The sequence below is a fragment of the Sebastes umbrosus genome, chromosome 4 (assembly GCF_015220745.1).
Source record: "Sebastes umbrosus isolate fSebUmb1 chromosome 4, fSebUmb1.pri, whole genome shotgun sequence".
Classification (NCBI taxonomy): domain Eukaryota; kingdom Metazoa; phylum Chordata; class Actinopteri; order Perciformes; family Sebastidae; genus Sebastes; species Sebastes umbrosus.
In genome coordinates this window covers 36,516,506-36,534,065 of record NC_051272.1, presented here as the reverse complement: position 1 = coordinate 36,534,065, position 17,560 = coordinate 36,516,506, and the positions used below count along the sequence as shown (strand labels likewise).

Genomic DNA, 17,560 nt, shown 5'->3' with positions numbered 1-17,560 from the left:
GAAGACATTACCATTAGCAGCACCATGTCACCCAACATAAAGCACTGAGGAACCCAAAAGTAACTCCCAGAAATACAAACGTATACAATACCGTGAGCGGTGACACAACTACCCAGTATGTGATCGTCCTTGTGCTAAAGGAGTGTCTGTTTGAGCAGGGAGAGGGAGAGTGTGTGGGACTGTACTGTCTTTTTAATCAATACATTTGACTTTGTGAAAAAAGTAAAGCAACTTTTCTCTCCCAAAGTCCACTCTCTGATGCGGTCTGCCTTTGAGTGGACCGTTATGTAATAGCCCGACACAGGACCATGACCCAGAATTTAAACCCAGACGGAGGAAGTCAGGAACCGCAGACAGACAAACAGAGAGGAACAACAGACATTCAGGTAGACACAGGTGTTCTTATGAAACCTTTTCACAGCCAGTTACAGAAAACAAAAATGCCTGCTCATCAATTTGTTTGTAAAAAAGCTGTTGTTTTATTGATCCAGAGTGTTCTTCAGACAGCAGTGTGTGTGTGTGTGTGTGTGTGTGCTGTTGGACTGGTTTCCTGAGGTGAAAGTGTTTGTCCCTCAGGAATGCTCAGACTGAGATGCCTGCCATTCCTCCTGCCAGCCGACCGGAGCCTTGCAGCTGTTACACACCACACACACAAACACACACAACATCACTTTGCTGACGGAAACGTAGACCGCTGTCAGTTGCCATCGTAACATGACCAAAGCCAAACACCACCACCGCTGTACATGGGATATGTTGGATTTGGGTGTGAGATCAGACTCAGTATCTCATTACTGCACCAGCCAAGCATCAACTTGTCAATGTTAAATCAGCTCTGTTAAACAGCACACAGTGAAGGTGAAGAGATGCAGTGATCCCTGAACCAGCTGGAGAATCACAATAAAGGGAATGAATGAGTGCAGCTCTTTCTCTACAGAGCAAACCACAAGTGAATGTGTGACTTTTCTCCCAAACTAATGTCTATGTAAAGATATAGAGGAGTAATGTCTACCTGAGTCTATGATGTCAGCATTAAAGGTCCCATATCATGCTCATTTTCAGGTTCATACTTGTATTTTGTGTTTCTACTGGAACATGTTTACATGCTGTAATGTTAAAAAAAAAACTTTATTTTCCTCATACTGTCTGGCTGAATATACCTGTGTTTACCCTCTGTCTGAAACGCTCCGTTTTAGTGCATTTCCACGGAATTGCGTTGCTAGGCAACAGTTTGGGTCCATGTTTACTTCCTGTCAGCTGATGTCATTCACATCCACTGCAACAGGAGATAAACTGGGACACATTTAGAATGTTTTTGTTTAAAACCACGTAATGGTCTAAATATTGTATATTTGTGACATCACAAATGGACAGAAATCCTAACGGCTTGTTTCAAACGCACAATTTCTAAATACGGGCTGTGTGTATTTCTCCGTATATTGAGCGTTTTGATAGTTTAACAGTATTTATATAACACTTAAACCTGCTTTATAATATAAAAGACATGAAAATTTCACTTTTTACAATATGGGACCAATTATTGACCATGTAAAGATATAGAGGAGTAATGTCTACCTGAGTCTATGATATCAGCAATAATATATCGTCGACAATTATGGCGAACTGAACATTTGCTCCAACGTATTAAGAGTTTAGAAGCTCCACAAACTGCCGTGAAAGCTAGCTAGCGCCTGCTGAGGTCGCTACCTCGCCAGCCGGTCAGTCACTCTCACAGACCGCTATGAGCTGGAGCTCTCTAGAGACCGGTCTGTAGACGAGGGGCTTTTATTTCCTTGTTTACGGATAGTTTGTTTGAATATCACAACACAAATGTCCATTATAAATGACCGGGAACCTGTGTTTATCTGCCTTTTTGGAGTTGAAAAGCTCCACAATCGCCCGCGGGCGTAGCTTGCTCGCCAGCCGGCCAGTGACACTCACAGGCCGGCTACAGAGCAGCAGAGTGGCGAGGGAAGAGGAGAGGAAAGAGCAGCCTCTGACAGGGCAGAGAGATACCTGCTAAGACAACATGACCCTTTTTAACATTCCTCTAACTACGGATGGATAGTCATGTAATTTGGTAGACATTCACGTTCCCCTCCGGATGAATTTTAATAACTTTGGTGATCCCTTAACTTTTCCTCTTGTGCCTTAGTGTTTTTATGCATTTAAGGATCTTACTCATTTTGTTTATAAATGTAGCGTCATGACCGAAAAGAAGTTTGAAATCAACTGCTAAGACAACTTTTCTTTTTGCTAAGTTCAGAATCTTGTTTCCACGTGAGCTTCACAGAGGCAGAAGATGTTACCAGAAGAGTCGGGGCTTTTCTCACAGAGGCAGACGTCACTGACTGTTACGTCCCGCAGGATGTCTTAGTGTGAATGTCCTGCATGTTCACTTTGTGTGTCGCCACTGCAGGACAGAAAAGTATATTTCCACAGTACATCCTGTCACTTTCTGTCTTTCCATCTGTCTTTCATCCTGTCATCCTCTGCTCCTTCTCTCTCCTCACCTCCTCTTCCTCTCCCTCGCTGTTTACTTCTGCTGATGCTCATCATGCTCCATCCCCATGTGTGTGTGTGCACAACATGGGTCCCTGCATGTCAAAAACGCTGTATCGTGTTTATTCAATCAAAGCATGGCCGTGGGTGCTGGCTGGCCTGTGTTACACACACACACACACACACACACACACACACACACACATAGAGCCACAAGAGTAGCTTCAGTATCTTGTGGTGCCAGTGGGGAGCAGCTGGGTGCCACAATGAACAAAGTCCAAACAAAGAAACTAGTGAAGACAAGCAAAGGCTACTAGACTGCTGACTTGGGTGACGTGCATGTGTGTGTGTGTGTGTGTGTGTGTGTGTGTGTGTTTGTGTGCGCATGCAATTATTTGTGTATGCGATGAATAAGAAACACACAGTTTTAATATAACTGTTTGTGCAGTCAGGTGAACAGAGGCCCCGTTCAGACCTGGTATTAAAGGTCCCATATCATGCTAATTTTCAGGTTCATACTTTTATTTTGTGTTTCTAATAGAACATGTTTACATGCTGTAATGTTAAAAAAAACATTATTTTTCTCATACTGTCTGTCTGAATATACCTGTATTCACCCTCTGTCTGAAATGCTCCGTTTTAGTGCATTTCCACGGAATTGCGTTGCTAGGCAACAGTTTGGGTCCATGTTTACTTCCTGTCAGCTGATATCATTCACATACACTGCAACAGGAAATAAACTGGGCCACATTTAGAATGTTTTTGTTTAAAACCGCGTAATGGTCTAAATATTGTATATTTGTGACATCACAAATGGACAGAAATCCTAACAGCTTATTTCAAACACACAATTTCTGAAAACAGGCTGTGGGTATTTCTCCGTATATTGAGCGTTTTGATAGTTTAATAGTATTTATATATCACTTAAACCTGCTTTATAATGTAAATGACCTGAAAATCTCACTTTTTACAATATGGGATCTTTAATATGCGTCCTCAGTGATCGGATCGGACAGCTCTAAGTATGTCTGTTCACACCTGGCATTAGAATGCGTCTTGAGTGGCCACTTGTGATCCGATCTCACTTCCCCGCTCTATATGCAAATAAACACGTAGTAAACAAACGGCCAATACAGCAGACGTTGTGACGTTATATTACATAAATGTCAGTAGTAATATCTGACATATTCGTGAATTCTGGTACATTTTATTAACATCAAAATAAAAGGTTATTTTACCGGCGGTCCCCGGGGACCTCCGCGTCGCCAGTACTGCTGCTTTTGCCAGACAACAGCGGGGTACAGCGCTTCAGAGAGCAGGGAGGAGATTGAACAGGCAGTCAGGCTGGTGGACGTACGGACGGACGGGCGGGTGTCGGGTCAGGAACAAAGGTGTCCACTTGTGATCCGATCACTGAGGACGCATGTTAATACCAGGTCTGAACGAGGCCAGAGAAGCAGACGGAGGAGCTTACAAAGCCACTATAAAAAGTGACTTCTGATGTTCACTTTCAAATTACAGTTTCATAACAGATAGAAAGACTAAAAATGCTATTGTGACAAAAATGACCTGGTGAGCCAACACTAGTATTTATTAGTGGACAGACTGAGTGACCTTGTACTACTGAGGCTCAATATCTTAAGCTCGGTTTATTAATTTCACTTTTTTGTGACAGTTTCATTTTTTTACAGCCCCCAGGCAGCTTGATTAAAGTTTTTCTTGGTAAAATTAAATATTCTTGATTAAATAAGCGACAGACAATTTTAAAGCTGAAGTAGGCAAGATTGGAGCAAATATGACTAAAAAAAAGTCATTTTTATAAAACGGTCGCTATATCGTGATAGTAGTACATGAAACAGGTAACCTGAAAAAAATCATGTTCCTCTGTGTCCTCCGGTGTCCTCAAGTGCTCTTAACGGCATCTGCAAGATTTCACAGACCAGAGGAAAACAAGCAGTAAGAGCTGATCTGAGGTCTGCTGTCCAGCTGCTAGATGCTGTAGCTGAACTCTGATTGGTGCACGAAAGTGAGTGACATCCCTTTATCCAACTGAGAAATGTAACAAATACTGTGTTCATGTAGGAAGCAACCACTCCGGTAAGAAGCTGATTGTATTTTAAGGGACGTGAGATCGATTAGTAAGACTTTATTCAGCACTCTAAATGACTATTTAAAGGTCCCATATTATAAAAAAGTGAGGTTTTCATGTTGTTTTATTATAAAGCAGGCTTAAGTCCTATATAAATACTGTGAAAGTATCAAAATGCTCAATCCACCAGGAAATACACACAGCCCGTATTCAGAAACTCTGCATTTGAAAGAAGCTGTTAAGATTTCTGTCCATTTTGTGATGTCACAAATATACAATAGTTAGACCCTTTACACAGATTTAAATGTAAACATTCTAAATGTGTAGTACACATGGACCCAAGCTGTTGCCTAGCAACGCAATTCTGTTGCAATTCCATCGCAATTCCGTCGAAATGCGCTAAAACAGAGCGTTTCAGACAGAGGGTAAATACAGTCACATTCAGGCAGACAGTATGAGGAAAATAAAGATTTTTTTGAACATGACAGCATGTAAACATGTTCTAGTAGAAACACAAAATACAAGTATGAACCTGAAAATGAGCACGATATGGGACCTTTAAAAGAGATATTTTTTGTAGTGTTGACTTAACAGTTTGGTGTGAGCTGTCTGGCAGGCCGTCTGCAGGGTGTGGTTCAAACTGTCTCAGGGGGCTGTTTGATATGTTCTGGCTTGTTTGACATCCTCAACGCTGCAGCTTGACATCTCATTCAGAGTCAGTTCGTTATTACCTCACATCTGGAGGAGATGGGACAGACCTTCATCTGCTGGGTAGACTGTTACAATGAATGTTATCTGGGATTTTCACTTAGTGCTGGCACTAGAGGGCCGTGGGAAAGCCCAACGTCTAGGACTTGTTGGTTGCAAAACCAATCTGGAAAGACAACAACTGCAACAACGTCACACTGCTGGTTTGATAATGGGAGCCAACACTAGAGTGTCTAAAGCTGAAACTGATGACCCCAAAGAACCACTTGGTTTAAAATTGTTTAAACAGGACAACCCCCAGGCTGATCTGAGAACAGACCCGCTTCACATCCAACACACATCCCATTAATCCCACTCCTCATTAGTGGGATCACCTACCACCAGGTGAGTTCACACAAACAACAGGCAAGTCCCATGTATTCCAATACACCAAGTCACAGACAATCGCTGGATTCCGAACCGCATACCATACTAGTAGTACGTACTGATTTGGCCAACATGTAGTATGTAGCATGTAGTATGTAGTATGTAGTATGTAGTATGTAGTATGCGAACAAAAGCAAAATCTCCAGTATGCCAAAAGTACCCGGATGTCGTACTGATTTGGAAAAAATCTCCAGTATGCATCGGACCAGTCTACCTCGTCTACTGTATCCCACAATGCAATGTGCTGCAACGGTACAGGCTATGGTTACAACAACAACAGCATCCAAAAACGGCTCGTTTTTACATTTTTCGTAGCTATTTCATCACTAAATTCACTTCTGAAAATGTTTGACTCAGGTATTTTAAGGAAAGCAGAAGAACATTTTAAAATGTTTTGAAATGTATTTTGGTTGAATTGGGAGTTAAGATGTATTCTATACTCCATAATATAAATGGATATACTGTATGTATATATGGATATACTGTATGTGTGAAAACTTTTCACCCAGGTGAATGCAGCAGGGATCTATGCCTATAGCAACTTAAATACAAGCTGGATCCAAGACACAGCAGCAATGAGTTGAGCAGTGTTTGCTCTGTGAAACATTCACACACAAGCTCTCTCTCTGTCTCTCACACACACACACACACAGGTTTGTCGACTTGCCATACCTCAGCTTTGTTCTGCTTTGTTTCCGCGGGGTCCTGTGGGTGTGAGTTTGTGTGTGTCTCCTCCATGCCGACCAGCTTCAGTTTGAGGTAGGACACCTCGTCCATCAGGTCCAGCTTCTGAGTCTCCAGAGAGGTCCTGCTCATCAGCTCCTGGGAAGCACACACACACACTGTAAGTTAGATGCATTTAAAGCAGCTTTTACAGACCACACCTACAGAAATGTCAAACACAACACGCACACGCAGATATCGGAGGTCAATGTAGAGAAGCCAGCATGCTGCTCCACTTCGGACAATGTTCTTCCCACACTAACAGAGCGGACGAGGCCGGGGGCCCAGACCCCACGAAGCTAAATATACACACACACACACACAGGCGAGCTAGGGGCTCTATTAATACATGTCTGTGCTTCTTTGGTATGGGAGAGAGAGAGACAGAGAGAGGCCGCTGAACATGAAGAAGTGACTCGCACAAACACATGGATCTCTTTGCCAACTCTCAGTGTGTCTGTTGCTTTCGTTTCCTCATCTAATCTACTTCTAGTCCCACTTCCTCTTCTCTAAACTCAAACTGAAGCTGCCTTGGATTGTTGTTTAAGCCTCTGACATCCATCTTCTTACACTCAGAGGAAACTGAGAACAAAATGAGGCTGTAAAAGGTTTGCCCACTCGGTAGATAAACCAGGTCCAGGTGGTGAACAAAGCTTTGGCTCTGATCCATCCTTGTTGCTGTTATTTGATACCAAAAATGACTGATTCCATTCAACTAAAACAGATACAGAAACACACTTCCTGTATCTTGTTCTCCTTAAAGGTCCCATATTGTAAAAAGATTTTCATGTCTTTTATATTATAAAGCATGTTTAAGTTCTATATAAATACTGTGAAAATATCAAAACGCTGAATCCACAGAGAAATACACACAGCCCGTATTCAGAAACTGTGCGTTTGAAACAAGCCATCGGGATTTCTTATGATGTCACAAATCTACAATATTTAGACAATTTCTCAGTTTTAAACGTAAACATTCTAAATGTGTCCCAGTTAATTTCCTGTTGCAGTGTATGTGAATGACATCAGCTGTCAGGAAGTAAACGCGGACCCAAGCTGTTGCCTAGCAAAGCAATTCTGTTGCCACTCTGTTGAAATGCGCTAAAACGGAGCGTTTCTGACAGAGGGTGAAAACAGGTATATTCAGACAGACAATAATGTGTTGTTTGAACATTAAAGCATGTAAACATGTTCTAGTAGAAACCCAAAATACAAATATGAACCTGAAAATGAGCATGATATGACCCCTTTAAGACAAAATCAAAAGAAAAATCTGCCAGTTAATTCACTTGATTCCAACAGTTTTACACTTAACTGTCGTCTTCATCATCTTGAAATATAGAGGATTGTTTCTCTTGCATCTGGTGATTTGAGTGATCTGATGTCTCTTGTTTTTAAGAAAATGGAGAATTCCTGAGTCATCAAAGTGACTGACTTATTCAGAGGGCTGTAACGTTACACAGCTTACACTTCTGTTGAGCAATAGTGGGATTTTGAGATGATTTTGGAGAAAGAGAAGTACCTGAATCATTGACTTTCTATTTCCGTCCTGCCATACAGTTTATCATGCAAACTTAACCCTAACTGGAACCGCAGACTGATGTATATTGTATAACATTGTACAATGACTTTACTGAAGTGATACAATAAAGTGGAGTGTTGTTCTTCCACTGGAGTCTGACCGGTTCTCCTTATTTAAAAAAAGACACTCTGCAGTTCTTAGAGCATCTGCATGTTACAGAGATCCACATGTAGGGCTTTTAAAGACATCTTATTCAAACTGAATTTGATTTGAAGACAACTATGATTTAAAGAAAACGACACCAGGTGCTTTGAGCTACATGCTAACATCAGCATGCTAACATGCTAACAGTGACAATCGTGCTGGTGTTTACCAGGTAGAGGTTAACATGGTCAATGTCTTAGTTTAGCATGTTAGCATGCTAACATTTGCTAATCAGTACAACTGAGGTTGACGGGAATGTCGTTAGTTTTGCAGGTATTTGGTCATGAACCAAAACATTGGACAAATTAAAATTTGAACGTGATGATAAAAAGTCAGAAGATCACTAAAGTTATTACAATTCATCCTGAGGCGGGCCATGAAAGTCCGCCCCCAAATTGTATAGTAATGCATCAAATAGTTGTCGAGACATTTTACACAAAATAAATATATCGACATCCTGGTGGCGCTAGAGGAGGTTCCCATCATTAAAGCTAGCGTTGCTGATGTTCTTCAAAAACAGTTTGTGCTATATTTATTGAAATTCTCTTTACATCCCGACAGCAATCAATAAATCAAATGTTCTGAAAAAAAAAAAAAAAAAAAAAAAAATACGGTAGGCTGTGGGATTTAGGGATTTAGTTAGCAGCTAGCTATACCTTCACTAGAAAAGAGTTGGCAACACTGGGCTGGATACTTTTTAGAATCTGGTGTACTCTTGCTGTGTTTCTTGAGATTACCAACCCTAGCTGTAAGATCTATCCTCTGGGCACCAGGATGGTAATCCATCCAATAGTTGATCAGATATCTCAGTGAGGACCAAAGCGGTGAACCGACCAACCAACCTACATTGCCATAAAAATACCACTTAAAGTTCCCATATTGTAAAAAGTGAGATTGTCATGTCTGTTATAGTATAAAGCAGGTTTAAGTGATATATAAATACTGTGAAAGTATTGAAACGTTCAATATACGGAGAAATACACACAGCCCGTTTTCAGAAATTGTGCGTTTGAAACAAGCCGTCAGGATTTCTGTCCATTTGTGATGTCATAAATATACAATATTTAGACTATTACATGGTTTTAAAGGTAAACATTCTTAATGTGTCCCAGTTTATTTCCGGTTGCAGCGTATGTAAATTACATCAGCTGACAGGAAGTACACATGGACCCAAACTGTTGCCTCGCAACACAATTCCGTTACAATTCCGTTGAAATGCACTAAAACGGAGTGTTTCAGACAGAGGATAAATACAGGCATATTCAGGCAGACAGTATGAGGAAAATAACGTTTTTTTTTAACATCACAGCATGTAAACATGTTCTAGTAGAAACATAAAATACAAGTATGAACCTGAAAATGAGCATGATATGGGACCTTTAATATTTGCACATACTTATGTTACACTTAGTTGTACTAATAAATATATTAGGACCTTAAACATGTATACTTTTCCTTTTCTTCTTAAGGACGTGTGGATGCCACATTAGACACAACAGAGGGATACCATAGCGTCCAAATGGAAAGATCACATGGTAAACAAATAGTGTCAACAGCACAGCCACAGACAGACAGCTAAAACCCCATAATCACTCCAGCTCAGCAGCCACACACACACACACACACACATACACACACACACGCACACACTCACTCACAGAATCTTAGGTTATGGCAGCTGACTGTCAGTTTGCAATCTAACACCAGTGTCACTTAGAGCAGGATAAGCCGAAGTCTTTAGAGGTAATTTATCAGAACTCTGTGGTCATGGCCCACAGCTCAGCTGCCTGACATCTGCTTCCCTCTAATTATGAGGAGCAACACGTGACAAATTATCATCCTCTCTGCAGCATTTATAGAACTCTTTAAAGAGGCGCCACTCACCTTCCAACTGAACAACTGAGTTAAACAGTTACACAGAGTACGGTTCTTAATATCCGAAGAGTGTCATTTCAAAATGAAATATCCACAATATGAAAGACACCCATTCTTAGAAAATGACTGAAAGAAGGTGTAATGATCTCCATGTAGGCATTATATGCTGACACCCATAGCCCATGTACACCGGGTATTAACATGCCAGCTAGCCTGGGCTAGCATACTGTTAAATACATTGCTTTAACCGTTGCATACTGCATAATACTACTGAGTTTGTCAGTAGTATGTAGAAGGCGGTTTCGAATACAGCCCTTGATTGGTCTGAGAGGCTGTCTGAGCTGCGATCTGATTGGACTAAACCCCCAGCGATGATGGTGATACTGTTTGACTGCAGTAACAACGTGACTGCTCTCTTCTCTAAATACCTTCCATTCTGATTATTTAACACGCCACAATGTAGAAAATGCTTGCTCAAACGAATCGATGTTCAACCACAACCAAAGTTATGTTCACGTGTCTTTCTGTCTCTTGCTGCATGTCCAACACATTCTCACTCCCTTCAGCGGCCCACACAGCACGCTGTTAAAGTCAGCCATGACAACTCTGACTGGTCAACAACAGCTACCCCCAGTGTGTGTGTGTGTGTGTGTGTGTGTGTGTGTGTGTGTAAACAGAGCACACAGAAATGTCTCAATACAGTTATTTCTGTGTCTAAATAAAGGCATAGCAGGACATGTAGTCACAGTATGACTACATGTGTGGGAGGATCCCCTCTAGCATGACAACACTGTACTGTGTGTGTGTGTGTGTGTGTGTGTGGGGGTGTGTGTGTGTGGGTGGGTGGGTGCGCTGACTAAGGCTCATTTCTTATTAGATTAGTTGTAGTTCCCACAGCCAGTAGCAGCCCTGCGGCACTGATGCATAATGTTACATGGCTTCTCTCTCACTCAAACACACGCTCATGCACACACTAAAGGAACAGTGACCCAGATGGAGGACATCCTGCTGCAGACACGTTGTCAACTTTTAAATCCTACAAAACTCTCCAATTAGATATTGAGGATATTCAAGAGGAACAAATTAATAATCCAAAAAGATTCAAGACAACAGACAGACAGAACCCAGAAGCCCAGACAAGCGCACAATCTTTCTCCATACTCCACCTTCATCTCTCTCAGCAAACACCTCAACACCTCAGATCACATGAGCTATTGACCAGCAATCATCAACGGGACAGAGTCAACCAGGAAAAATAAATAAGCGGCAAACAATGCATAGGGAGGAGGTCAGGGTGGATGGATGGGTCATAAAAACACAGTTTTTTTGGAAAATTAACGAAAATTAATGAAAAAAAAACGTCGTTGTTACTCTTTCCAACAATCACCAAGTGTGCTTTGGTCGAACTCAACTGTAATTTCGCAGAGTTTAATGTGAAAAAACGTCAAATCTAAAGGTGTTCCCCCCTCCCTCCAGCCTCCGCTCTCTCTCTGTCCCTCTCTCTGCAGGCAGAAGGAAAGAGGCAGGGTGAGGCGTCATGAACACGTCATCAGTTACACTGCGCATGTCTTAAAGGTCCCATATTGTAAAAAGTGACATTTTCATGTCTTTTATATTATAAAGCAGGTTTAAGTTCTATATAAATACTGTGAAAGTATCAAAACGCTTAATCCATATAGAAATACACACAGCCTGTATTCAGAAACTGTGCGTTTGAAACAAGCCGTTAGAATTTCTGTCCATTTGTGATGTCACAAATATACAATATTAGACCATTTCAAAGTTTTAAATGTAAACATTCTAAATGTGTCCCAGTTTATTTCCTGTTGTAGTGTATGTGAATGACATCAGCTGACAGGAAGTAAACATGAACCCAAGCTGTTGCCTAGCAAAGTAATTCTGTTGCAATTTCTTTGAAATGTACTAAAACGGAGCGTTTCAGACAGAGGGTAAATACAGGTATATTCAGGCAGACAGTATGAGGGAAAATAAAGGGCTTTTTAAACATTAAAGTACATAAACATGTTCTAGTAGAAACACAAAATACAAGTATGAACCTGAAAATGAGCACGATATGGGACCTTTAAAGCCTGTGGTGTTAATGCATAGGCTGAGCGGAGTTATTAAAAAGAAATTCCCGAAGCCGGATCATGATCCGGATCGCCACCAAAATCGAATGGATTGTTCATTGTGCCACACCCCACCCCTCCAAAAGATTTCATTCAAATCCATCACAGACTTTTGGAGTTATCCTGCATACGGATAAACCAACTAACCAACGCCGGTGAAAACATAACCTCCTTCCTAGGCCTTCGGCCTTGGCGGAGGTAATAACTTTTCATAAGATATATGAACCGTTGTTGAGGACACGTTGTGCAGTGGCAGGTGGAGATCTAGTTAGATTGAAAGACTGCATACTGTGAATACATCTGTGGTTGCAACAATTGATGCTTTTATTAGCTATGAAGCAAAATGCGTCCATTTCACTGTAACAGTAGCATGGTACAACTTCTGTTTTTCAATTACACCTGAGAGCAGAAGAGAACTCCCTTCCACAGAAAAAGACAGAGCCTCTCTTGATTCGAAAACGTCCCAGCCCCTAGAGGGCTATTTCTTTTGGCGCTTTAGTCTTTTTATCCTCCGTTTTGACAACGAAAAGGACAAAGAGCGCGTTGAGGAGTCTAAACAGAGGGATGATTCTGTGGTTCAGAGAGGGGGGGTCTTCCAGCCTGGCAGAGCTCATGAGGCGGCCTCATCACTGATGTCAAGACAACAACTTAGCAGACATTCAGTGTTTCACACTACTTTACACTGACCTGCCAAGACAGTGTGCCACCTTCAGTCCCCCGGGATAAGACACCCTGAGATCAGACCCCCGGGATCAGACACCCTGAGATCAGACCCCCGGGATCAGACACCCTGAGATCAGTCCCCCGGGATCAGATCCCCTGAGATCAGTCCCCCGGGATCAGATCCCCTGAGATCAGTGCCCCGGGATCAGACTCCAGTGCTGGCTGGGTTTGCACTGGCTGAATTCAAGCTGCTACAGCTAACCGCTTACTGAAGGTCCGTGTCCCGCAGAGATTGCAGCAAATCTCTGTCATTTCGAAGAAACATTTTAACTTCAGGACCAATGACAAGCAGAACATGTGGACATCATTATACTGCTATGCAAAGCCAATATTAGTGCTTCAAACTGACAAAGTACGACACAACAGCAGTGGCAGAGCTTTATCGAAAAAGTCCCCTTCGAACATAACCTTTGTGTAATCAGCTGTTGATCAGCCGTCTTTCAGTCTGAGCAGTTCACACCTTCTGTTCTAAACTGTAGTGAGCAGTGTTCTACACGTTGTGGCTAAACCTACAGGACTGTTCAGACCACATTAACTACCTCCTCCAGACATCTGCAGCTGCACACTTGGCTTCTTTTTCTTCTGACAAAACCAACCAGGGGTTCCTCCTTGCTTATGTTCAAGTGTGAGCAGCCACTCTGTGGCCGGTCAATTCATATACAATGTGAGTTAAAGCATCAGTAGGCGAGATTGGGGTAAATATGATTAAAAAAAGTTGTTTTTATAAAACGGTCGCTATATCGTGACAGTAGTACATGAAACAGGTAACCTGAAAAAAATCATGTTCCTCTGTGTCCTCTGGTGCTCCTAACGGCATCTGCAAGATTTCACAGACCGGAGGAAAACAAGCAGTCAGAGCTGATCTGAGGGCTGCTGTCCAGCAGAACTCCGACCAAACGGTCAAACTAGGCAGCGCTGATCAAATATGAATCAGTATTCTGTTACTGTAATGTCTATTTCTCTCCTCAGATGTTCTCAGAATCATCTTGTAGTGCACGGTTTAGCTGTAAAATGAGAAAGTTTGTGACCCAGCAGCCATGTTGAGATCAGGTTGAGATGGCTCGAAGGAACGCCAAGTACCTGTCACAAGACCGGAGAACAGCCAATAGGAACGCTCTCTCTCTGAAATGACCTGTGATTGGTCAAAGTCTCCCATCACGGGCTAGATTTTCTAAAGCCTGAAAACAGAGCCATGAGGAGGAGCAGAAGTCTAGTTATCTCTCAGAACACTTCAATTACAATATGCTGAAAGGTTATTATGGAATTTTTGCCCAATGATGCAAAAATATACTGCCTACTGAAGCTTTAACAAGTATTAATATATAATGTACAAGAGTAATACAAATATACAGCTGCCCTGCTTAATGCAGATGGAAGATGCCAAGGTGTGTTTTAGTGAGTAATGCTTCTCAGAGATCATGAGGCCTGTGTGTGTGTGTGTGTGTGTGGGTGTGTGTGTGTGTATGTGTGCGTGCGTGTGTGCGTGCATCACCTGTTGCAGCATCTCCTCTGTAGAGGCCAGTTTCCGCCGGTGTTCCTCCAGAGAACTCTCTAGGTCTCTGATCTTCTCTCCCTGGGCCTCAACCTGGTCGGTCAGAACGCTCACCTGCAGCAATGGGTGACACATTCACTCTCTATTAGAAAAGACGTAGTGAGACACACACTCACAGACATGATGTAGTGGCAATGATTTTACTGTTAGAAAACCCCACCACGTACTCAAATCCACACAAATAAATCTAACTTCATACCCACATGGCCATGTCTCTCTTTCTCTCTTCATTCATCCTCCAAACAACAACATTTACTCAGCAGTCTGTCACATTTACTAGAATCTCCCAGACAATACACACACACACACACACACATGTCCAAACACTGTCTCACAGCACACAGAAAATAAAGAATCTAGTGGCTCAATGTGTATCCAAATCCAGATTACAACGAAAACAAGGACCTGCACTGTAACAGAGATTTGTGAATGATCTGGTAGCCTGGTGGCCTCAAACAAGTGAGTAAATTAATGAACATGTAAGTGAATGAGTAACATCTAAGATCCATCCTGTGTGTGTTCAGCACCTATTTGACTATTACCTGACAAATGTAATGTATCATCTATCAGCTATATATACCATTATTTAAGGGTGTTGCACCACAAAGCTATCTGCAAAGACAAGGCATGACTTTGATATGACTATTAAAGGTCCCATATTGTAAAAAGTGAGATTTTCAGGTCTTTTATAATATAAAGCAGGTTTAAGTGATATATAAATACTGTTAAACTATCAAAACACTCAATATACGGAGAAATACACACAGCCCGTATTCAGAAATTGCGTGTTTGAAACAAGCCGTTAGGATTTCTGTCCATTTGTGATGTCACAAATATACAATATTTAGACCATTACAGTTTTAAACGTAAACATTCTAAATGCGTCCCAGTTTATTTCCTGTTGCAGTGTATGTAAATAACATCAGCTGACAGGAAGTAAACATGGAACCAAACTGTTGCCTAGCAACGCAATTCCATTGTAATTCCATTGCAATTCCATTGAAATGCACTAAAACGGAGCGTTTCAGACAGAGGGTGAATACAGGTATATTCAGGCAGACAGTATGAGGAAAAGAATGTGTTTTTTTAACATTACAGCATGTAAACATGTTCTAATAGAAACACAAAATACAAGTATGAACCTGAAAATGAACATGATATGGGACCTTTAAGTCCTAATGTTGAAGAGAAAGACTCTCTTACCTGTTCTGTGCTCTGCTGCTGCTGCTGAGCTGTACTCACTCTAAAGGTGGTCAAAGGTCCCTACAGGCTGCAGGGACGTGACTTTCTAAACACAGTTTTGTGTGTGTGTGTGTGTGTGTGTGTGTGTGTGTGTGTGTGTGTGTGTGTGTGTGTGTGTGTGTGCTAACTCAGACAACACTTCACACAAAGAGAGTCCTGAAGGAGAGGTATAGGTGAAGGGAAAGTCAAGCAAAGAACAGCCTGTCAACATCCAGTTAAATCTAGAGTCATCTGTGTGTCTGTGGATCAATCACAGCTGGTCCCAAGACCACAATGTGGAACAAGTAGGTGTGTGACTGAGTGAGAAATGAGATATGGTTCTTCCAGGCGCGGTGGTACACTTCAACTCAACATTTAACAGATCCACTCACATAACCTTAAAGCAAACACGCACTCGGCAGGCGGAGAGAGCTGTGATTAGTGCAGGCAGACTGATGAGATCACAGCTGTATGGAGCAGCTATTAAAGTGATGCCTCTTGACATCACATAGTGCACAGATCTGTAATCTTGTGCTTCACCACAGCAGCGCTGATGTAGATATGACTGTAAAAGCCGTCAGTGAACACACGCTCAGACATGTTTGTTATGAGATAGCTATAGAGCCGTACTAGGATTACACACAGTGTTTTCCAGACAAATCCCAAGCTCACTGACTCATAGTAGGAACTCAAATAATTATGTCAAAATAAACACTAGAAAAATAATTATGGATCTTTGATTGTGGAGTATTCTTCTTTTTTTTTTTAGCAAAAGTAGGACCACAAAAGTCCCACTGATCCCATCTAATACAGATGCAGACAGATGTGTTGTGGTGGTAGAGACTGAGAGGAAACGAGTGAGGAGATCACGGGTGATGACAAGCAACACAAGTTCCCGGCTGGAATCGAACCGGGGGGACTTTTGTGTTTTCATGTTTTTTTTTTATTTTAGACTGGACATTCTCAGAACAAACTGGTGAAACGGACTGGTTGTGCAGACTCTCTGTCTCTCAGTGGTAAACAGAACAAACACACACACACGCACACGCACACGCACACGCACACGCACACGCACACGCACACGCACACACACACACACACACACACACAGGCCTCATGATCTCTGAGAAGCATTACTCACTAAAACACACCTTGGCATCTTTTTGCAGATCACACACACGTGTGCAGCCGTCACATGAAGGTTTTACCACGGCACACAGCGGCACAGTCAGTAACGTCACACACACACACACACACACACACACACACACACACACAGTTCTGACCTGTAGCACCAGAGACTCCTTGTCTCCCTCTAGGCGGAGCAGTCGTTCTTGGTAGGTTTCATTGTTGGCTGGAGAACACGGGTTCACCTGGATAAAGACACAGAGTAAGCACAGAGGTAAAACAACTGTTCCTGCTGCAGGACCTTGCTCTTCATTCATGGGTGACTGAGTAGCTTTATGAGATCATTATTGTTATTGTTATTATTATTATTGATACTATAATGTACCAATAGATAATTAGATAAAGGTTATTGAATAAAATGAAACCAGTTTAATAGAGTGCAGACCTCCGCCAAAGTTGGTTTCATGTACGTAATGCACAGGCTGAGCGGAGTTATTAAAAAAAATCCCCGAAGCCGGATCATGATCCGGATCACCACCAAAATCTAATGGATTGTTCATTGTGCCACACCCCACCCCTCCAACAAATGTCATTAAAATCCATCACGGACTTTTGGAGTTATCCTGCAAACGGACAAACCAACAAACCAATGCCGGTGAAAACATAATGTCCTTCCTAGGCCTTCGGCCTTGGCGGAGGTAATAAAAGAGCCAATCTAGTTTGGGTTATTGTGAGCAAAAGACATGCGGCATGTCAAA

At 42.0% G+C, this 17,560-nt stretch overlaps 1 protein-coding gene across 3 annotated transcripts in view; it reads right to left on the bottom strand.

Annotated features, from left to right (window-relative positions):
* The window catches only part of ppfibp2b (PPFIA binding protein 2b), a 111,096-nt gene that overhangs the window by 35,163 nt on the left and 58,373 nt on the right, over positions 1–17,560 (bottom strand). For all 3 annotated transcript variants that reach the window (XM_037767634.1, XM_037767635.1, XM_037767636.1), the window contains exons 4-6: positions 16,961–17,047; positions 14,394–14,507; positions 6,398–6,547 (exon numbers count right to left, since the gene is read on the bottom strand). In XM_037767634.1, the coding sequence (XP_037623562.1) occupies positions 6,398–6,547; positions 14,394–14,507; positions 16,961–17,047 (351 nt within the window). The remainder of the gene's footprint in view (positions 1–6,397; positions 6,548–14,393; positions 14,508–16,960; positions 17,048–17,560) is intronic.